At 46.9% G+C, this 23,131-nt stretch overlaps 2 protein-coding genes across 3 annotated transcripts; one reads left to right on the top strand and one right to left on the bottom strand.

Annotated features, from left to right (window-relative positions):
• Positions 1-12,089: 12,089 nt before the first annotated feature.
• Positions 12,090-14,005, top strand: LOC127305694 (nuclear pore complex protein NUP1). 2 transcript variants are annotated; one of them, XR_007854083.2, is made up of 3 exons: positions 12,090-12,600; positions 13,193-13,355; positions 13,667-13,999. XR_007854083.2 is itself a non-coding variant. In XM_051336207.2 (3 exons), exons 1-3 carry the CDS (start codon positions 12,102-12,104, stop codon positions 13,958-13,960), a joined length of 582 nt encoding a protein of 193 aa, XP_051192167.1. In that variant the 5' UTR covers positions 12,090-12,101; the 3' UTR covers positions 13,961-14,005. The 2 variants fall into 2 exon arrangements, 1 of the variants encoding a protein (XP_051192167.1); XM_051336207.2 differs by having other exon boundaries at positions 12,090-12,226; positions 13,667-14,005.
• Positions 14,006-20,918: 6,913 nt separating this feature from the next.
• On the bottom strand, positions 20,919-22,382 carry LOC139832670 (disease resistance protein Pik-2-like). The gene has a single exon (XM_071822482.1). The coding sequence runs from the start codon at positions 22,380-22,382 to the stop codon at positions 20,919-20,921; it is 1,464 nt and encodes a 487-aa protein (XP_071678583.1).
• Positions 22,383-23,131: the final 749 nt, after the last annotated feature.

Below are 23,131 nucleotides of genomic sequence, written 5' to 3'. Positions count from 1 at the left end.
TCAGGCGGTACTACCGCTCGTAAGCGGTACTACCGCACCAGGTACTGCAGAGGTATCGCAACTCGTACTGGGGGACAAATTCAGCGCAGAACACAGAGCGGTACCGTGGGGCGGTACCTATAGGGGTAGCGGTACTACCGCTACAGGTACCGGTAGTACCGGCCTGGCTAAAACTGGTTTTCTCCCCTTTTTCTCTCCAACAATGTTACCTCGCTAAACACACACAAAACCTGAAAACCTAAGAACTACTCTTCAGTCTTCTGATCTTGACGTGTCCAGCGAGGTCACCGTGCACTTGCAAATCTAACATGAATACTCAAGGTACACGGTGAGATTACTCAAGTGTTGTCATCAAACACACAAAACTTGGGGTTTAAACTTTGCTCTTACAAACTTTATATCATTTTGATGCATTTTCTGGCACTAACCTATTAACAAGATGCCGAGGCGGCAGTTCCTGTTTTCTGCTGTTTTTGGTTTCAGAAATCCTACACAGGAAATATTCTCGGAATTGGACGAAACAAAAGCCCAGGGTCTTATTTTTCCACGGAGCTTCCAGAAGACCGAAGAGGATATGAAGTGGGGCCACGAGGCGCCACCACCATAGGGCCGGGCGGCCAAGGGGGGGCCCGCGCCGCCCTATGGTGTGGGGCCCCCGTGACTCTCCCGACTCTGCCCTTCCGCCCACTTATACTCTCCGTCGCGAAAACCCTATCACCGAGAGCCACGATACGAGAAAAGTTCCAGAGACGCCGCCGCCGCCAATCCCATCTCGAGGGATTCAGGAGATCGCCTCCGGCACCCTGCCGGAGAGGGGAATCATCACCCGGAGGACTCTACATCACCATGATCGCCTCCGGACTGATGTGTGAGTAGTTCATCCTTGGACTATGGGTCCATAGAAGTAGCTAGATGGTTGTCTTCTCCTCTTGTGCTATCATGTTAGATCTTGTGAGCTGCCTATCATAATCAAGATCATCTATTTGTAATGCTACATGTTGTGTTTGTTGGGATCCGATGAATATGGAATACTATGTCAAGTTGATTATCAATCTATCATATATGTGTTGTTTATGATCTTGCATGCTCTCCGTTGCTAGTAGAGGCTCTGGCCAAGTTGATACTTGTGACTCCAAGAGGGAGTATTTATGCTCGATAGTGGGTTCATGCCTCCATTGAATCTGGGACAGTGACAGAAAGTTCTATGGTTGTGGATGTGCTATTGCCACTAGGGATAAAACATCAATGCTTTGTCTAAGGATATTTGTGTTGATTACATTACGCACCATATTTAATGCAATTGTCTGTTGTTTGCAACTTAATATTGGAAGGGGTGCGGATGCTAACCCGAAGGTGGACTTTTTAGGCATAGATGCATGCTGGATGGCGGTCTATGTTATTTGTCGTAATGCCCTAAGTAAATCTCATATTAGTCATCATGATAAGTATGTGCATTGTTATGCTCTCTCTATTTGTCAATTGCCCAACTGTAATTTGTTCATCCAACATGCTATTTCTTATTGGAGAGACACCACCAGTGAACTGTGGTCCCCGGTCCATTCTTTTACATCTGAATACAATCTATTGCAATCATTGTTCTCTACTGTTCTTTGCAAACAAACATCATTTTCCACACCATACGTTTAATCCTTTGTTTATAGCAAGCCGGTGAGATTGACAACCTCACTGTTAAGTTGGGGCAAAGTATTTTGATTGTATTGTGCAGGTTCCACGTTGGCACCGGAATCCCTGGTGTTGCGCCGCACTACACTCCTCCACCAACAACCTTCACGTGGCCTTCATCTCCTGCTAGTTCGATAAACCTTGGTTTCTTACTGAGGGAAAACTTGCTGTTGTACACATCATACCTTCCTCTTGGGGTTCCCAACGGACGAGTGCTTTACCGTCACAAGGAAGCTACTTTCTGGGGCCGTTGCAATCCAACTTCCACGTCAGCATGCGCGTTCAGCGCTCCCGATGGGATTAGCCCCCGAGTCTGGGCACGGGCGCTCGCGACCGGGTGCAGACTCGAGCTGAGCATTCCATCCCTTTCTTCAAATATTTCTTCACAGGAATATCTTCGAGTCCTTATTTGATCGGGTGCGTGTCCAGCGCTCCCGATGGGAGTAGCCCCCGAGTCTAGGTGCGAATGCCTGCAATCCGCACGTAGACTCGAGCTTGACCATCCGATGCTTTTTCATTTTTCTTCAACTGCTTCTGGTAGGCTTCATGACATCACTGATGATGTTACCACTGTTGTGGTTTGACTGACAAGACTTGACCTGACGGGCCCACCCTAGCTCTGCGCGGGCAGTTTTTAGGAAATGACCAGTGCATGCGTACAGACCGAGGCGTCTCCTCGATTTTCGCACATCGTGGGAATAATGGGCCGCCGGTTCCGTCCCCTCTTGAGTGACACGTGTACGACCGGATTTCATCCTCCCCCCATGATGCCTTAATCCTTATGGAGTTATGGCCACGATTTCGCATCAATCTCGTGATATAAATAGGGAGCCTTCCTGTTGTTTTTACTTTTTACGCCTCCTACTGCTCATCTTCTCGCCAACCTTTCCTTTCACCTCTGTCCTTCTCAAGAACTCCTGACGCCATGGGCAAGAAGAGGAGCGCCAGTGCCTCGGACGCGGCCAAGGTCAGCCGCGATTGGAGCGCCTCCGCCATTTCCAACCGCGACGTGAACAAGCTGCGAGCTCTCGGTCTCATTTCCTTATCTGACGATGACATTCGTCTTCCAGGTCCAGTTTCTCGCCCGAAGCCCCCGAAGGGCTTTACTGTTATGTTTGTCGCCTTCTTATTTCGTGGTCTTTCTCTTCCTGCCCACGAGTTTCTTCGTTCCCTTCTCTTTTTCTATGGGATTCAGCTCTGCCAGCTGACCCCAAATTCCATTCTCCACCTTTCCATCTTCATCACCGTTTGTGAGGCCTTCCTTGGCATTGATCCCCACTGGGGTCTTTGGAGGAAAATCTTCTATGTCAAGCGGCACAATGATAGCAATGCCCCCCCGTCGTCGGTGGCGTTGGCTTTGTTGTTAAGAAAGAGGTTGATTACTTTGACTATCCAATGAAGGAGTCCGTCCAAGGCTGGCGCAACAAATGCTTTTATCTGCGAGATACCCCGGTGCCTGGGCGGCGCTCCAATCTTCCTCCGTTCGAGGACGTCCTGGTTGCTCAGCCGAAGAAGTCCTGGCGAAACGCCTTATCTCCCGAAGAGAGGGTGACTGCCGACAAGCTGTTCGACCAGGTCGTGGACCTAAAAAACACGGGAGGCTTGACGATGTGCGGCACTGCGGTAGTCTTACAACGTCGGGTGCAACCGCTGATGTCCTAGCCCCACCAGTTGTGGCTGTATTTTGGCAAGGATGACAAGTCGAGAGTCAGCTCAGCCGACCTGTCGGCTGATGAACTTCGCGACGAAGTTCGTCGTCTGACGTGCCTCAGCACGAAGGACAATATTGTTCTGACCTCGGCTCGTCCCCCATACGATCTCCACCATCTTCCGGCTGGGGTAATCCTCACTGGTTCTTGCTTCTACTACTATCGTTGCGTTGTTCTTCACCCTTCTGCTGATTTTTCTCCTGTTGACAGGCCTCCACCGTTGCTCAATGCTATCCTCCTACACCCGAAAGCGGTGTGGAACCAGAGGATGATGATGATGACTCCGAAGAGACCGAGGACGCCCAGCATGTCCTTGAGGATAGCGACGTCCAGGAGGATGAGGTTCCCGAGGATGATGCCCTCACCAGGAGCAAGCGGTGCAAACAGATAAACGAAGACCTTATTACAACGGCTGAATCAAGTCCTAGCAGACAAGATAATGATGCCGATGAAACCGCATCGCCTCCCCCTGTTGTGACAAGTTCGACAGGCCTTTTTGCTGCCGAAGACGACCTGAACCTGTGAGGATCTATTTTCTCTTTGTAACTTATCCTTCTTTGTTCTGCATGCTAACCATCCTCTCTCCCTTTTTTAAACAGCTCTGATGATGACGACGTTCCTCTTGCAAAGAGGGCTAAGTTATTCTCAGGAAAGCCCGAGTCCGCTAAAGATCCGAATCCTTCGCCTGCCAAACCAACGCCGCCTCTGGGGACGACCGTGGAAAAGGTTCCGGTGTCGAAGGTTATCCCTTCTGGCAGCGCTCCTGCTTCGTCGGCTGCTCGCGACCATGTAATTGATTTTTGTGACTTGGCTTCTTTTTTCCTCGCTGAATTTCGATTGAGGTTTCTTGGTTTCCTATTTTGCAGCCAATTTATGCCACAGTTGATGCTGTGGTAGATTTTACTGAGCAGTTCACCCATCTGGAGTCTGAAAATGCTCATCTTCGGAAGACCATCAAGGCTTCGGCTGACCAAGTGCTGGAGGCCAACAGGCTCGCAGCCGATGCTAAAAATGAAAACATCTTGCTGAAGGATGAACTGAAGAAGTTGAAGCAACAAATAAAGGACGAGCAAGATGCCAGGCGCGAGGCTGCAGTCGCAACCGATAAAAAGGAAGGCATCCTTCGTGAATCCATCACGAACTTACTGGGTAAGTTCCTTGTCGAATAGCTCTTTCTTAGTACTTTCCTCCATGTTGCTTATCTGCTTTCTTCCAGGTGCTGCCGATATAACCATCACTCGGGCTCACATGCTTCGGGAGGATTCTACGTCGGATGCACTATCACTCGCCGCTGAGTCTAACGTCCAGGTTCTTGGACTTTTGCAAAAGACTAAGGGAGCGTTATCGAGGCTATACTCGATGATTTTCCCAAAGGTGAAGCAGGACAAGACTCTTGGCGAGATGGCAGATGCTTTTCTCGTCGACCCTTCTGAGCCTGTAGAGGTATTAAAGCGTCGTTCCCGTTTGTATGGGGCGGTACTTACTTTCCAGCTGCTGATGGGTCATGGGATGGGTTCTGAACTCGAGAAGTTGTCTAAGGCATTGCCTGTAGATGACAATAATTGCCTGATCAACCTTGAGCCCTTCAAGAAATCAGCAGTGACATGTGCCAATCAGCTTCTCAAACTGGTTGACGATGCGAAGACCAAAGCTGCAGCCGATGCTGCCCGTAGCTCGTCGTCAGCCCTTCCTTGAGTGAACATTTGCTCTGCCAATCTGCAACTAAGGCTTGATACAGTTTAACTCAACCTTGTTTTATTCTGGCTCTATCGCTAGCACCAACAATTCTTTTGAATGTAATATATACACTCCTGTGCTCCCGATGGGAGTTTATATCGATGTTGTTCTGAATTGAGAACTGTGCTGCAGATTCCTTCATCTTCTTCCCGTGCCGATCCTTTTTTAAGTCCTTCGACTAGCGATGAATCTGATCTTGTCCGTTGCTTGCGTGATCGAATATCCCGATTAAACAAAGATATTACCACCCTTCATGCGATGGCGGCGTTGGTGAAAAGAAAGAGTGAGATTGCAACTGCCGTTGAACAACATGCTCTCGATCGCCTTCGTGTTGCTACTGAGAGCTTGAGCTGTAAGTGTTTTTCCATCTGTTGATTCCCAGCGAAGCTTGAATACTTTCTAACTGACACTTGTTTCTTGACAGTCGTGGCTTCCGATGAATCAGAGGAGAACAAAAGGATCCACGAAAAGATCGAAGTGATAACTGACGTGGCTCACCCGAAGCATGAGTTATAGTCACATCGACCGAGAGCTGTTATCGTGGCGAAATTCGAGCATCGAGCAGAGAAGGTGCACTACTATTTTTACAAGTTCCATGCTCATCTCACGATGGTCTGGAAGACATTGTTTCCTTTGGATCAAGCGCCCGAGACTATCTGCTCTATTCACCCGATTCAAGTCTCCCGAAAGGATTCGACTGTTGGTGCGAAAGGAGCTCCTGGCCGGCGCTGAACTTGCCTTTGCTTCGGTACTAGCATGTCATCCGACCTTAGATTTGGAGGCCATAGCAAACACCAAAAGGAGCTTGGACCAGTATTATGATATTGCTAGAGGTCCTGCGTATACCATCATCTCACGGATGGAGACAAGTATTGAGAACGATCTGAAGGCCCGAGGAGGCCAGGGAACCTTGTCATGAATGTAATGCCCTTGTACGTGCAGGGAATAATATTAAGTGAATTCGGTGTGTGCGTTGCACATCATGTAATGCTGGTGAATTTGCTAATTCGATTGATGATTTATTGTCGGGAGCGGCCGAGTGATCAATTCAGCCAGCTCACCCGACGACTCCGTTGTAATTGCAAGTTTTATTGCGGAGTCGATATGTAAGTTTTTGTAGGAGCGACACCCGATGGGAGTAGCCCCTGAGGGATTTAGACGCTTGGCTTCGTCACGCGGTGTACCGGTTTGAGCCTTATTTGTGATAGTACGTCCATCGTTTGCAGCACTCGTGTGTTTTCTTGAGGCTTGGATGGGTTGTTTGTGTGTCATTAACCTTAGCTCCCGATGGGAGTATTTAATTAATGACACCGTGTGAGCGTATTTCTGGCCAGCGCTCCCGATGGGAGTAAGAGCCAATGACGAGGGCCCCGAACAATTTGTTCGGATGATGAGGCCTGGAACAATAAAAGGCAGAAAACCTGATTAGAATTTTATTCATAACATAAGGCGAGCTTAAGAGCTGCCGAATAACAGGAGGGAAATAATTATATCCTATGTGTAGAACCGTCGCAGATGTGCGACGTTCCATGGATTTTCGACATCTTTTCCCGAAGCTGGATTTTTGAGCCGATAAGCTCCTCATGGTATCACTTTAGTGATGATGAACGACCCTTCCCATGGAGATTCGAGCTTCGAGGGTCTCTCTTGCTTCAGCCGTAGTACCATATCTCCAACACTGAAGCTTCGATCGCGTATTCGTCGGCTGTGATAATTTCTTAACGCCTGCTGATACACCGTTGTTCTTGGCAAAGCAATATCTCGAGCTTCATCGAGGAGGTCTACGGCATCCTGCAACGCGATGTTGGAGGTGGATTCTGTGTACGCTGTCACCCGCGGGGCTTCGAACCTAACGTCGGCTGGCAAAACTGCTTCGGCTCCGTGTACCAGGAAGAACGGGGTGTATTGGGTTGACCTGTTGGGTGTAGTACGCAAACTCCAAAGCACAGATGATAATTCCTCGACCCAGGCTCCAGCTGCGCCCGTAAGGCGTTTCTTCAGGCCGTCCCCTATTAAACCATTGACCCTTTTCACCTGGCCGTTGGTCTATGGGTGGGCCACTGATGCGAATTTTAACTTAATGCCGCTGTCATCACAAAACTTCCGAAACTTTTTGGAGGCAAAGTTAGTTCCGTTGTCTGTGACAATACTGTGGGGCATGCCAAATCGACAAGTTATTCCTCTGAAAAACTGAACGGCGGTCTCGGCTTTTTGATTTCGTACGGGTACTGATTCGATCCACTTGGTGAATTTGTCGACTGCAACTAGTAGATAGGTGTGTCCCCCAGGCGACGATCTTGGCAGTGGTCCAACTTGGTCGAGTACCCATTGAGCGAAGGGCCATGCCAGAGGTATTGTCATCAGATCTGTCGCAGGAGCGTGCGGTTTTGATGAAAAGCGCTGGCAGGGGTCACACTTCATAACCAGATCTCAAGCATCGGATGCCGCTGTTGGCCAGTAAAATCCTGCTCTAAAGGTTTTTGCCACAAGGGCACTGCTGCCTGCATGGTGTCCGCAGGTTCCCTCGTGTATCTCGCGTAGTAATGCTTTTCCATCGTCAATGGCAATACACCTCTGAAAGATACCGGAGATGCTGCGCTTATAGAGTTCTCCATTTATCACAGTAAAGGCCTTTGACCATCTGATGATTTGTCTTGCTTCTATCGGATCCTCTGGTAATTCATGCTTCATCAGGTATGCTAGAAATGGTTTGGTCCACAGTGGTTCGAGGAGGAGGACCTATTCCGCAGGTTGAGGTGGAGATTCTTCGACAGCCTGCTGCGGGTTTGCCTCTGATTCATCAGCCGATGACTTCGGAGGAGCCGACGTTTTCTCTTTTATCGATCGCTGATTGATAACTTCATAGAACACCCCATCTGGAATGGGGGAGCACATGGATCCAATATTTGCCAGAGCATCGGCTTCTTCGTTATTGGCTCTGCCAATATGCTTAAGTTCGCACCCTTCAAATTTGGCTTCCATGTTTTGGTACAACTGTCGGTAAGCAATCATGTTGTCACTGACCGCATCGCATAGATTCATCGACTGCTGCACCACCAGGTTCGAATCTCCATAAATTTCCAGGCGAGTTGCTCCACATGCCCTTGCCATCTTCGTTCCATGCAACAGTGCTTCGTATTCTGCTTCATTGTTTGTCGGCAGGGAGAAGTTCATACGTTGTATGTACTTCATCTTGTATCCTTGTGGCGATATTAGTATCACCCCCGCTCCTGCACCTGTGCTCCGTTTGGACCCGTCGAAGTACATTGTCCATGACCCCGACATGTCGGGAGCTGCCGGTGTTTGTGACTGGATCCAGTCAGCCACGAAATCTGGGAGGATTTGGGATTTTATCGCCGTTCGGTTAATGTAAGTTATGTCGTGTGGCGCTATCTCGATGGCCCATTGGGACACGCGACCCGTGGCCTCTGGGTTAGTGAGTATACTCTTCAATGGTGCTTCGCTTACGGCAATTATCGGGTGCTCCGTGAAATAATGTCGTAGCTTGCGAGCTGTTCTCCATACTGCATACGCCAGCTTCTGGTGATGAGGGTATCTCTGTTTTGCAGGTGTGAGTACTTCGCTGAGGTAGTAAACGGGTCTTTGCACACCGTGAACTCTCCCTGCTTCTTCTCGCTCGACGACCAGGATGCTGCTGAAGACTTGGACCGTTGCTGCTATGTACATCAGCAGTGTTTCTTTTTCGCGTGGAGTTACGAGTACTGGGGACGTCGATAGGATTTTCTTCAGATTATCAAAAGACTCCTGCGCCTCGTTTGTCCATTCGAAATTTTCTGACTTTTTCATTAGGTTGTAGAAGGGCAAAGCTTTCTCTCCTAACTTGGCTATGAATCTGCTGAGTGTTGCCAATCGTCCTGCCAATTGCTGCACTTGGTGCAAATTCTTTGGCGGATCCATGTCGAGAATAGCTTTGATCTTCAAGGGGTTGGCTTCTATTCCCCTAGCCGAAATGAAGTATCCGAGTACCTGTCCCCCTGGCACCCCGAAGAAACATTTCTTCGGGTTTAACTTGATTTTATACTTGTCGAGGTTGTCAAAGGTCTCCCGCAAATCGTCGATGAGAGTGGCGGCGTGCTTCGTCTTTACCACGATATCATCGATGTAAACTTTGATATTCATCCCGATCTGTTCTCCAAGGCAGGCTTGCATGCACCGTTGATAAGTTGCCCCTGCATTTTTCAACCCGAAGGTCATGACGTTGTAGCAGAAAACGCCGTGTGGGGTGATGAATGCAGCTAACTCCTGATCTTCTTTCTTGAGCTTGATGTGGTTGTACCCGGAGTACACGTCGAGGAAGGAGAGATGGTCACACCCAGCCTTGGAGTCGACTATCTGATCAATGCGAGGCAACGGGAAGTGGTCCTTCGGGCAATGCTTGTTAAGACTAGTGTAATCAATACACATACGAAGAGCGGTTGTGTCTTTCTTTGGCACCATGACGGGATTGGCCACCCACTCGGCTTCCTTGAGCTCCCGAATGAATCCTGCTTTGCGGAGTCGACTTACTTCCTCGCCGATTGCTTTTCTCTTCGGCTCAGAGAATCGGCGCATCGACTGTTGTACTGGTTTGGCTTTTGGGTCAACATTGAGGGCGTGCTCAGCGAGTTCCCTGGGGATACCTGGCATGTCGGATGGTTCCCATGCAAATATCTCCCAGCGCTCACGGAGGAACTCGATGAGCGCGCCTTCCTATGCGTCAGTAAGGTCTGTCGACGTATTGACCGTTTTCTTCGGGTCAGAGGGGTGCACCTGCTGTTTCTTTGCTTCCTTTGCGGCATCTAACTCGTCGGATCTTACGTTTAGATTGTCGGCTGGAGGCTGTGCATGGTCCGTGATGGCGTCGACTGCGTTAAGTTCTTCCTTAGCTCCGAATTTCGAGGCGATTTTTTGGAAATCTCTGTTGCAGTTGTCTGAACGGGAGAAGCTTCCATGGATGGTTATTGCTGTCCCATTATTGCCTGGCATCTTCCGCTTCAAGTACGCATAATGGGGAACAGCCATAAATTTGGCAAACGCAGGCCTGCCGAGGATGGCGTGGTACTGACATTCCCAATCAACCACTTCAAACTCGATTTTCTCCTTCCTGAAGTTGCTAGGCGTGCTGAAAACTACATCCAGTGATATTTTTCCGAGGGAATACGCGGGTCGAGTCGGTATGATGCCGTGGAATCCTGTGTCAGACTCTCTTAGCATGTCGACTGTTAGACCCATTGCTCTCATCGGGCTGGCAAATAACAAGTTCAAGCCATTTCCTCCATCCATGAATACTTTGCTCATATTGTATCCTCCGATCTGTGCTTCAAGGACAAGGGCTGCATGACCAGGCCTTGGGACGGCCTTCGGGTGATCCGCCTTACTGAAGGAGATGCTCTGATCTGACCAGTCGATGAACTCGGGTGTATCGACCATGGCAACTTCTGCGTACTTCACTTCTTGTGAGAATTTTTTGATTATTCTCTTTGAAAAGCTGGTTTTATGGATCATGCTGACCTGCCCGCGTGGTTTCGGGAACACCTCGGTCGGTACGTACTTGTCTCCTCCTGCTGGCAGGTATGGCTCCGGTACATATGGCTCCGGCGGATAACTGTAAGATCCTGCCCTTCTCTCCATTGTATGAACTCTTGCCATGGCTTCGGCTCTGAGGTCATCGCAGAACTGCCGAATTTCCAGGAACTGCCGACAATTTCTCAGCAAGTGGCTGGATTTTTCATGACCATCCTTTGGATCGATGTAAGAGTGCAGATAGCATGGTGCCTCGAGCTGCTCCATGGCCGATAGATAAGGTGCGCGAGAATGACCCCTGCTTGATTGTGTGCTATGGCATCCTTGTTTGTACTGACGAGGGCGAGTCACGGTTCGTTCTTCCTCTTCACGGCGCGAGCCCCTTCGTCTCTTCCTTTGCTCCACCGTGACTTCGAAGCTTCCTCGGGTGCCTTCTTGCATGCTCCTAGAGGGGACTGCCGAGGTTGCCGCTGGAGTCATACCTTCTGGAGTCGAAGTCCTTGGGCTTGATGCGTTTGACCTAGGGAGGCGAAGAAACCCTCCGGAGTCAATGATGAAGTGGACACCACCGAAAGTAGTATCCATGTTACCGCACGATTCTGCAGAGATCAGGCGCGATGCCTCGGTGTGTGGTACAAACTCGAAGGACCCGCAACGGACTGACTCTTTCGGATCTGACGGTGTTGGTGACTCGAGTACAAACGCTGCAGACGTGACTGGTACTGCCGATGACCTGCCTGGTGCCGACAGGTTTCCCACAGACGGCGCCAATTGTCGAGGGGACTCCCCGGCAATGCCCTCAGATTGGGGCTTAGGGTTGATGGAATCCTGTAGGCTGACACGAGACATCGGTTAACAGACAAGCGGGGAGAGCAATTTACCCAGGTTCGGGGCCCTCGATGAGGTAAAACCCTTACGTCCTGCCTGTCTGATCTTGATTATGAGAATATTGGGTTACAATGGGGTGCCGAAGGTTTCGGCTGTGATTTCGTCGAGAGGCTAAGTGCTACGGTGACCTAGCTCTAGACTTCTGGTGGCTAAAGTTGCTATGATTGTTTCCGTCTCTCGGCAGCCCCTCTCCTGGCCTTTATATAAGAGGCCAGGTCTCAAGAGATCTAACCGGGTACGACTAGGCTTACAAAAGGCCTAGCTCTAAACTTTCCTTGTTCGGCGTCCTTCTTGCCTTGCTCTTCAAGGGATCTTCTCCTGCGCCACCCTAACGGCCCACCTTGCCATCGGGTGTCTTCATGGGCCTCCAGCAGAGCCGCACAGTATAGGGCAATGTCGGTTACCCGAAGGGTAATGCCCACGTCAATGCCCAACACCAGGAAAAAGCTGCATTATTATTATTATTTTAGATTTTTTACTTTGCTAATTACTTTACTTCCTTAGCCCGTTGGATTTTTTATTTCAACGTATAACTGAGCCTATGAGCATGTATCGGTGTCCATGCAGAACCTGTATACTGATAATCCTGAAAACTCTGTCAAAGATGGAGATGTCATGCTAAGAAGTTCTGATTGCCATCGTGGTATTGAACTTGAAGAATTATTGAAACAGACGACGTCTACAAGGCAAGTATTGGATAATCTAACTTATCATTTGAGCACTATCAACATGGTACTTACCTCAATATTTTGTGAGCTTTTCAATCATTCAATATTCTGCAAGCTAAGGAATAAGGATACAATATGTGGGAACCTCACAGCACCACCTTGGCCATATGATCAACAGATCAAGAATGTTTCTGCCAACATGCTACAAAGAACTGTGGATTATCCTTGTCTGATTCTTTTGATATTTTGTTGAGATTTAATGGAATCAGTGATAAAATGCTTATATTTTTCATTTTGGTGACAAATGACTGTATTTCGGTACGAGTGACTCGGAACCAAGATGTGGAAGGTTCTCTGTTATTTGCTTGAAGGACAATTGCAATTTTTGACAGGTGTATACATGTAATTTTGTGTTGTTATCTGTGTATGTCAGTTCAGTCACCGTAGCTGCTGATTTTCCTCATCTGTTATTTTAATTTTCCTGAAATCCTAGTCTGTATTGCCACTTACAAAGATTTTTTCTGTTTGTGCACTTTTGAGTTCATGATTTAGTGATTTAATGTAGTTCTTTGAGGCTGTAGTAGCTGGGCACAAGCTGGAAGAAAGTTATTGCATTTTCTACAAATCAAGATCATAGAGGTGCTGAACGAAGTTCTCGGTTCTTTTTTTTGTTGTTGCAATTTTTGGATAGCTATTGTGCGTATGACATGAATAGCAATAGCACTAGGGAATCCCTTATTGTCTGGTTCCATGTTTATCATTCATCTCTATGGGTTTTCCTGTTTCTATAACTCAAACCTCACATTTCGTTCTGATTCCCCTATCTGTTAATGTTAAACTCCGACTCCGTGCTTCTGTGTTACATGCATTCTGCAAGTTACAAATGTATAAGTTGGTTTGGGTGTTGTGTTTCACAGTGTTTTGTTTATCATTTATAAGCAACTTACATATCTCTCTTGAATAATTGTCTGTTATGTTTTGTAGGAGTGAGTTTGAATATTTGGCTGGGTTGTTGCGATCCAGAACTGTTGGATACAATAAATCGCAGGCAGAAGTTGGTAATATAAAGCAAACAGAGTCCAGCGAGAAGGAAAATGGATCTAGAGGCTTACCTGTTAATTTCTCCATTAGATCATACAGTGTTGCTGTGAGTATGCGATTTATGCGGTCATTCTTCTCTTAAATTTTGAGGCTGGATTTCTTGCTGTTAACCATATTGTATAATATCAAATTGCTTCAAAGTATCCAACTGCAATTATAATTTTCTACTTAGAACTCAAGTGCACCATATTATGTATTTGGACTTAACCAATAGGTATCTCATATTTCCATCCTGTTGTTGACTGATATTTTCATCTTGACCAGTAGATATCTTCATGTCCTTACACATTGTTGCTTTTATTGTTGATATATTCCTTTCTGATCACACTCTTAATGTAATCTTATGGATCCCTGCAGGATCAAGTTGCTTCACCTGCAGAACTTGCAAAGGCATATATGGGTTCAAGACGTCCAGAGGGGTCACCCTTGCGCCTTAGATTGCATGACCCCTCTTTTCTACCCAATAAACCAGTAGAAGCAATCACAGTAGATAAATCTCTGAACCCCACACTTCTCCAAAGTTCAAGATTGTTTGCTTCCACGTCCTTTTATCATCTTGGAAGCAAATATATGACTCCAAATAAATCAGCAATACACAAAATGTCATTGTCTACTTACTTCAAGGTTTTTATTTCTCATTTACTCTTTTAGTATATTGCTCATGCATGCTCATGGTATGCTCAAGAGTACACCCAATTTCTTACGATGCTTCTCTGTAAAAAATCAGAATAAGCTACCATAGACTAATTGTAAAGTCAGTTATTTATGTATTGTACATTAATCAAACTCTTCTAAGAGCAGTATTGGAAGTTTGAAAAGACCACAGTTTACTGTTTCTGTATCATAGTGTTGCACATCCTGCCTGTTTTTTATTGCATACACTATCTTAATTTTATCCATATAAGCAATAGTCTTTGTAAATAATGTTCATCAATCTATTCAGGGTCCTGTTCCTTCAAGGGACATATCTGGTACCGTATCTTCATCTTATCAGACCTCAAACAGTGTCTGTACATTTGGCAAGCAGGTTGTTAGAGTACGTCATGGGCCTAGGCCCGTTAATCTTATGGTTTGCTTAGGGGTCAAGTAAACCTTGCTTGGGAGTCAAATAAACCTCTCTATATATGGAGAGGAGATGTATCAATCTAATCAAGCAAGAATTAAGAAGGAAATCCCTTCCCTCTTGCCACCGGCCGTGGGCAAGGCCCCTGGCCGGCCCTCTCGCACTCTCGCAGCCCTGTCTCTCCCTCCCAAACCCTAGCAGCCATAACACTTGGTATCATCTTTCCCGGATTCGATCATGTCCAGCCCTCCACCGAGTTCTTCCCACCCGCCGCCGCTGCACTCCGACGTCCCCGCCGTTCTCTCGCCGGCGGAGATCACCGCAGCCCTCCGCGATCTCGCCACCGCGGTCCAGGATATCCACCTCTACTTAGCTGGCCCCTACGGGCCACCGCCGGCCGCGCCACCAGCCGCCACCACCGGGCCACTGCTCCTGCCGTGGCAGCCGCCGCATCTGGCGGTCTCCGCCGCGACCGCCCTGGTTGGCGTGGTCGTCCCAGCCCGTCGCGGGCCCCGTCGCGGTCGTGGCCTCGCTGCAGCAGCCGACGCTGCTGCTGTCGTCGCCGCCACCCGACGCTGGGCTGCTGCAGTCCCCGCTGCCGCTGTCCACCATCTCCGGGCCGGGCCCTACCTCGGCGCCAGGGTTCCTCTTCTCCAGCAGCCGGCCGCCTTTTTCCCCACCGGGATGCTGCTGCAGCAACAGCAGCAGCTGCCGCCGCCACCAACGCTGCCGCTGCAGCTGTTGTCCTCACCGACGTTGTCCCTGCCGTTCGGTGGGCAGCTGCAACACCAGCAGCTGCTGCTGCCGCCATCGACGTCGTCTCTGCCTTTCGGCGGTGTGGGAGCGACCTTGGCCTCGGGCTCTACATCGACACCGCCCGGGATGCCCTTCCACCAGGCCCGTTTCCCTCCGTCGCCGTCACCGCTTCCGGCTTGGATTGCAATCCGCCACGTGTCGGCGGCAGTGAGGCTGCAGGCTGCTGCGCGCGGCCTCCTAGCGTGTCGGCGTGTGCGGGAGATGCGTGATCTAGAGCTGCAGCTCCTCCAAGTTGCGCTTCGTTGTGCAACGGGCCTCAATCTCGTCCGCTGCGTCGGGGATCTTGGGCGTGCGGTTTCCCCCACGGGCGGCAGACATGTTGTTTTTCCCGCGGGAAGTGACCTCAAAGTCTGCGCCATCGACAATCATCCGGCGGGGAGAAGGCATGGTGTCACCGACAGGAGCGCACCGCGTAGCACCACTGCATTCCGCCGCCGGCCGCCACGCAGGCTCCTTTTGTCCCGCTGGTTTCCATGGGATCCAGGTGGCTGTACAGGTGCATGTCCGACGGGCGGATGGTGTCCACTTTATGTTCAGGGGTCAACAATAAAGCGTCCTAGTCCATTTCAGGTTGAGAGTAATAAAACAAGCCGAGATGTAAAAGGCTTGTTTTTAGGTGTTAGGTTTGTGTTGCGTCGAGTCATGGTTTGTTTAGGTTGTAGCTCAAGGACGAGCTGCATGTCCATGTGAGGTGTAGTGTTAGAGTATGTCATGGGCCTGGGCCCGTTAGTCTTAGGGTTTGCTTAGGGGTCAAGTAAGCCTTGCTTGGGAGTCAAGTAAATCTCTCTATATATGGAGAGGAGATGTATCAATCTAATCAAGCAAGAATTAATAAGGAAATCCCTTCCCTCTTGCCACCGGCTGTGGGCAAGGCCCCCGGCCGGCCCTCTCGCAGCCCTCGCAGCCCTGTCTCTCCCTCCCAAACCCTAGCAGCCATAACACAGGTACTCATTATTGAACCACAATCCACCTTCTTATTTCATTGTAGGTGGTTAGCCATGAGATGAAATCTTAGAATCTGAATGCAGCACTTCAAGTATACAAACTCATCTCCTTTTATCACCAGTTAATGTCACCCCTTCAAGCCGCAGGAGGATACATCCATAAACCATAATTCGGATTTTGTTGCCTGCACTCAGCCTATCTATCTGTGTAAAATAAGCTCTAAATACCGACATAAAAGGCTATTATTTTAAAATTCTTTGAACATTTGTTCTTGACAACCTTAAGTCATGATTATGGTATGTGACATTGAGGTCTTAATAAACTATCTTTTCAATCGTTAAATACTTAAGTGACATGATTTAGCTGAATCATTCTCATTTAGACATTAAATATCCTTAGCGGCTAGTGCTGCTAGGTTTTTTTTTTTGATAAAAACATGTTTTTTACATGATATCTTTCCTGCTTATAAAGTTCGGAGTTTGTGAGTTCACCCTCCCCTTCTGTACTTATATAATACATTTAGGACCACCAACTTACAAAGGACTTAAATAGTTAAATTACATGCAGATGGTAATAATACTTTAGTAGAGTCCAGCAGCGGAAATGCCAAACGGAACCTGGGTACACGCGCACCCAGTTATGAGAAATTCCAAAAAAATGCTATTTAAAAGTTTCAAAAAAATGTGAAGTAAAATTTTGCATGTACATATTATGTTGATACTTACTCGTGTGCGTTTTCACTAAAAAAATATCATTGTATGTGGCCTACACAAAAATGACAAAATGCCCAAAATGAAACTAGCTAGTGAATAGGAATTGAACTATTCACAGGGATAGAAATTTGCATTTTATCATTTTTGTGTAGGCCACATATAATGATATTTTTTTTGAAAATGCACACAAATAAGTATCAATATAATATGTACATGCAAAATTTTACTTCACATTTTTTTGAAACTTTTAAATAGCGTTTTTTTTATTTTTTGGAAAACTGGGTGCGCCCGCACCCAGGTTCCAAACGTGCACGTCCAGTCCAGCAGCCTCCTTTGTTAATTTTACGACGTGCCGCGTAGCCACAGACTGGTTTGCGGGCGAAGGTTAAATGGGGAACTCTAAATGGGACCATCGACGTAGTACATGGGAGAAGCTAAACCAGTAGTAAGAAAAGTAACCAGTTCATGGGATATTCATTTCGGCTCGTGGTTGCATATGAATCCACTGTGAAAACATATTTCAAAATATCAAAAAATTCTAAAATAAAATGGCGCATGTACATCTAAACATTCTATGTCCACACAAGTTTTCGGGAAAAAAGAATATTTGTTGTGTCCCGTGTAAAAAACAATTTTTGATGTTCTCACATGACTATTCATGGGACGTTTTTTTGTCTTTTTACACAGACCACATAAAATGTTCGTTTCCCCCGAAAACATATGTGCGAATATAGAATGTCTGAATATACACGCGAAATTTTATCTTGGAATTTTTTGACATTTTAAAATTTAAAATTTTCTGCATTTTGTATAATAGCTTCATATGCACCTATGTGCCGAAACACCACCTCCCTAGTTCAGCGGCTCAACCTATGGCTGAGGTTGCTTTCTGATGTGATCGATTCAAACCATGTGTAAAGCTGCCGTTTGGGGAGAGTTTGGGTTTACCCTGCCCACATTCAGTGTTTACCCATGCCCATGAAAACTCCTCTTACCTATACCCAAAAATGGGTATTGCTCACTGGTTAACTACTGGACAATATTAGATCAATGAAAGACAGCGTAGACAGGTACTAGTTGAACAAGCTGGACATTTAAGAGCCGGGAGCGTATGCGTGTACATCCGCTGATCGATTCAAACCAAAAACATTTGAGTATGGGAAAATCCACAGATAGCCGTTACATCCGCTGATCGAGCTCGGACGGAGGTGGGGTCTCCGGGTCTATCCCTCGCCGCTCGGTTGGTCACTCTACCGCCGGTTGGAGAGGGAGGAGGGAGGGAGAATCACGTGTCCTTGATCTGCTCGGCTGGTTGCGCTGCCTCTGTCCATCCGCCCACGCAGCCGCGCCGCTGGCCCCTCCAGACCGTGGGAGAGGGATAGGTCGGGGAGAAGGACTCTGTGGTCTCGTACCGATTTGGGGATCTGTTCCACGGGGTGAGAGTCGTGTATTTTTTTCCATGCAAAATGAAGGGGATTGGGGGAAAACTGGGCGGGGTCGAATCCCGGGAGGGTTTAACTGAACATGTCATAAGAAAATGCCAGGATTAAACACCAGCGGGACTGATCCCAGCTAAACCACGTGGATTTCGACCCGACCCCCCCCCCCCCCCCCCACCCTCCCCAAAGTACGCGGATTTGGATTTGGATTTGGGTAATGAATAACAAACGTATGATTCAAACTGGTAAAACTCTCTAAGATATATACTATTATATCGGAGTTGGTGATGGTACTTTGCACTTTGCAAATCATCTGCACCGTTGAATCTACATCTAAGCGCACACGTACATAGTTTCTGAAATCAATTAAGGATTGCAAATCACGCATAATTAATGTCTCATTTTTCCCACAGAAACGGCCTGAGGAGCAAGAACGCACGGGCCGGAGGCCTGAACACGCGGGACCGCAGTTGAACGAGGTTGCCGGCCGGCGGTAGCTGATACGCGCTCCACTCCCTTCCATCTGCTCGCTGCCCTCCTATCTTTCTCTCTGAATTTTCGGTAAGATGCAGGAACTATACCGGCGGCCAAGGACGGGAGAACTACCAAAAAACTCCAGGCTCCGCGCTCCCATTAGGTGACGTCCAATTTATTATTTGACGGCGCTGACGTTGGCGCGTAAGGCACGGAGGGGCGTCTGATGTCTCGTCTATGTGAGTTTGACCCCTGGTTTAGTGGTTTACACTTCTCTGCTTCGGTCAGTGGTCTTTATAGTTAAACTGAAATGGATGTAGGATGATCCAGTGTGCGTGATGGCACGGCGAGATGGGAAGAAGGTGGTAACAGAGTTGTGGGAGGAAGATAGCTTGGAAACCAGAGTGATGGCCGATGCTGATCGGTCCAGTCCCGTTATTGTAACTGAATCTGTACCGCAGTTAAGCTGATTCAGGTGTTCTCTATTGGTACTTTGATAGCATTCTACTGTAAGATATGTGTTATGAACAAGCGCAGCAAATAACTGTTTTAATGCCACTTTAGTTAATCTCCTATGATATTATGTTCTTTCGCCTGAATCTCTGCTTCTAACTGATTCTTTTTTTTCGAAAAGGGGTTGTACCCCGGCTTCTGCATCATGACGATGCACACGGCCTTTTATTAAAAAAAGATTCGAAAAAGTAATGTTTATAACTCACGCATGACCGAGGATTGATACAAGAATCAACCACCGAAAACAAGACATACTGCGACTACAACTCAACATAGCCAGGATATATGCATATAGGTTCGGGTTATTTTATTCTGAATTGCCAGGATATAAGATATCAGATACTATTAACTGATTATTATTACGGAGTATGTAAGAAGATGGCATGATAGTGATTTTCTTGGGAAGCAGCTTGCATTGTACAAGTATGTCTAATTTTGGACCTTCTTGTAGGAGTTGTGGGAGCCCTGTGATTTTATCATCTCTTGTGGTGCAATTACTGTAGACAAAGTAGAGGATGTTGACATTGAAACCTGGCGAGCAAGTGTTTCTCCTTGAAACTAAATACATATAACCTTAAAACCATCTGCAGACCTGATAGTAACTACTTCATAGGAGTTTCAAAAGCTGATATTTGTGTGTCGAACTTGCCTTTAGAGATGCATCGGCCTTCCAATTTTCATGGAAACATCTTATGCAACATTTGAGGATAATTTTGTCCACATGTAGTTAACAATTGCATACATCTGTTCTCTAAAAAATTTCAGTTTGTATTTATGTGATGTAGAAATAGCTTTCCAGGAGGCTTGGCCTCTATTTAGAAGGAAAAAATCTGTTCTTCTATTTCTATACTCACTGGAGTTAATATTTCCTAATTAATTGATATATGGGGTGGAGATATTGTTTGCGCTAAAACTTCATATTTTGCAACGTTGTTAAGAAATTTTATATCGCGTAAACATATAATATTGGTGGAGACGTGAGTTGATGAAGGCTTCTATAAATAAGAGTGGTACATAAGGTAGCTCTAGGGAGAAGATACAGACCGTGGCATGTTTCTGAAAAACTTAAAGCATTCATCCCCTTAGTGAACAAAGCTGAACACCAGAGGCCGGCAACTACACAGTGGCGCTTAAGCTGGAGGTTGAGCTGGTAGACAGGTTTTTTTTACAGCAAGAGCTGGTAGACAAAATTATTACGGAGAAAGACACGGACATGGTATTTTGATTCATATAGGCTTAAATATACCTATTATTAGGGAGCATTGCATTTTGTTTCTTTTCATGTTGAGTATGACTGTCTTAAGAACTGTTTTGATGTTTGTTTCACTTGTATAGATTATATGTTGCCGGGAGATGAAAGTTCTCGACATTCAAAGGGAATCTGCTGACATAGGTCATGAGATTATGTTTTTGTCTGCGCTCTGTCTATCCATCCAAGATACGAGGAATTTGGAAAGGAACAAAACTCACTTGCAACATGTACATTTTGCATGCATGACAGAGGAAAAATTTTAAGGGTCGTAGCAACGCACGGGCATTCAACTAGTACATGTAACATGTCTGCTTAAACTAAGAGATGTCTAGATAACTGCGGTTGAATATAATACTTCGAGATGCTTCACACGGAATCTTGTCAATCGTAATACTCAGTTGAAAATCAGGGCATATTTGTGCGAGCCAGAAGTTTTCTTCAGTTCGTCAAGTATCAACTTTGTTCCTTGGCATGGAATGTCATTAACTATTAAGAGCACCTCATGGATATTTCCAAGCTTGTGTATCCCATGAAGACCTTGGAGCCTTCCGAAACAGAGTTCAATCCTTTCAAGCTCTGGCGTACCTGTCTCACAGAAGTTGAGTGACGGAACAAGACGTAAAGATATGCGAAGTAGTCTGAGATTATGAAATCCTCCAGCCGGGACAAAGATCTCTCCTCCAGAGTTGGACTTATTTTGCTCCATAATTGCCACAATATCAGGATCCTGATTTGCTGCATGGATTGAAAAAGTCAGCGAAAACAATGACCTTAGTTTGCTGAGAAGGACCAAATTATCAGTCTGGAGAACGGTTGCCGAAAGTGTTAGCTTGGTAAGCTTATTGAGTTCAGGAAGCCATTTCGGGAGTTGAAGCAACTTGCCAGACAGCTCGAGAGCACTTAGGTAGACTGGGGCATTCATGTTATTCAGTGCTTTAAAAAGATCAGATGAATCATGATCAACAACAAGAGTTTGGAGAGCATAGGCGCCCAGGTGCTCAATGGAGTCGCCTAGCAATGTGAGCATGTCATCATCCGTGTGGATCTTGTACATAGCTAGCTTGGTCAGCCTGGTGAGACTAGTGAGGTATGATGCAGCGCTATGTCTCAAGGTGATCTCGATGCCTGACAGTATGCGCAGGTTTTTCATTGCTCCCTTCTTGAACTCTTTAGGCATTTTCAAGGCTTTTCGTGTCCTCTTATCTCCGCCTAGTATGTTCCTAATTTGTTCCAGCAGAAGTACAGGCTTAGGCAGCTCTTGAACATCTGTGTCCCTGATGTCAAGAGTTTCGAGATACTTGAGATTCCCGATGGTGGAGGGCAGATTGCGGATGTCTGTTCCTCGTAGGCCGAGGTACTTGAGAAGAGTCATCTCACATATGTCCATGACATGATTCGCCTTAAATCCTTGACAGCCTTGTAGGTCTAGAACTTGCACTACTCCGGTCTTGAATGAACTGAAACGCAGTCGATCCAGTGTCCCGAACACGGTCATTGATCGGATCCGGGACATGTTCATACTATCCATCTCCTTGGCACTCTCAGAATCACTTCTTTGTCTGGACAACCTGCGTACTTTGATGTTTTGCGTTAGCATGGGCAAATGGCCACCAACCACAGCGGCGAAATTCTCTTCGCCTGCTTTGGATAGGAGGTACTCAAGGACCATGTCATGGACCTGGCAGCTCTTCACCGTTCCATCGCTGTTGCGTTCTACAGGCCGTACTATCTTCCTTTTAACGAGCTGATTAAAGCACGCCTCAGCAGCATCCTCTACACTCAACCCTTGCTTCGAACTGACAAAACCTTCCGCAATCCATCTCCTTATCAGCCTCTTCCTGCTGACCTTGCGGCCCATTGGGAATATGCAAAGGTACAGTGAGCAAGTCTTGAGATCACTAGACAAAACATTATAGCAGTAATTGATTATCCTCCTAAAATCCTCCGGTCTACGGCACACTTGATTTTCTGGGAACAGAGTCTTGCACACTTCAGTCCATTCATCTGGCTTTATCGACTCCACCAGACCAGCCATGGTAATTATGGGTAATGGCACGCCGTCGCACATCTCCCAAACTCGCGAAGGTAGTTGATCATTCTCGTTTACACTACCTCCTTGAGTGCCCCAGTTCCGGCTCTCTAACAAACTTTTGTAAAATAGGTTCTGGGCCTCCTCCTCAGGTAGAACTTTTATCAGATGGGAATAATGGTTCCGAACCAGTGGTGTCATCGCAACAGTTTCTGATCGGGTAGTTACGATTATTCTACTGCCTTGTTCATTCAATGGTAAGCAGCTCAAAATTCTACCCAACATAGGCACAGACCACACGTCCTCAATTAGCAGTAAGTACCTGTCAAATAAGACAAGATACAAAAATGATTGAGTGGGACGATCATTTATCTTACTCCCTCCAATCCATATTACTTGCCACTCTCTATATACATATATATTAGTGTCAAGTAATATGAATTAGAGGGAGTACTTAAAATAACAATAAGTACCTACCACGTAGATGAGCAGTTGGCATTCAAACCAGAAACAAAAAAAAACACCGTTGTATATAGATATATATATATTTAGAGTATGTACCTTAGTTTTATAGAAGA

This window comes from Lolium perenne, chromosome 6 (genome assembly GCF_019359855.2).
Source record: "Lolium perenne isolate Kyuss_39 chromosome 6, Kyuss_2.0, whole genome shotgun sequence".
NCBI lineage: Eukaryota > Viridiplantae > Streptophyta > Magnoliopsida > Poales > Poaceae > Lolium > Lolium perenne.
This window is presented reverse-complemented; position numbering and strand designations above follow the sequence as displayed.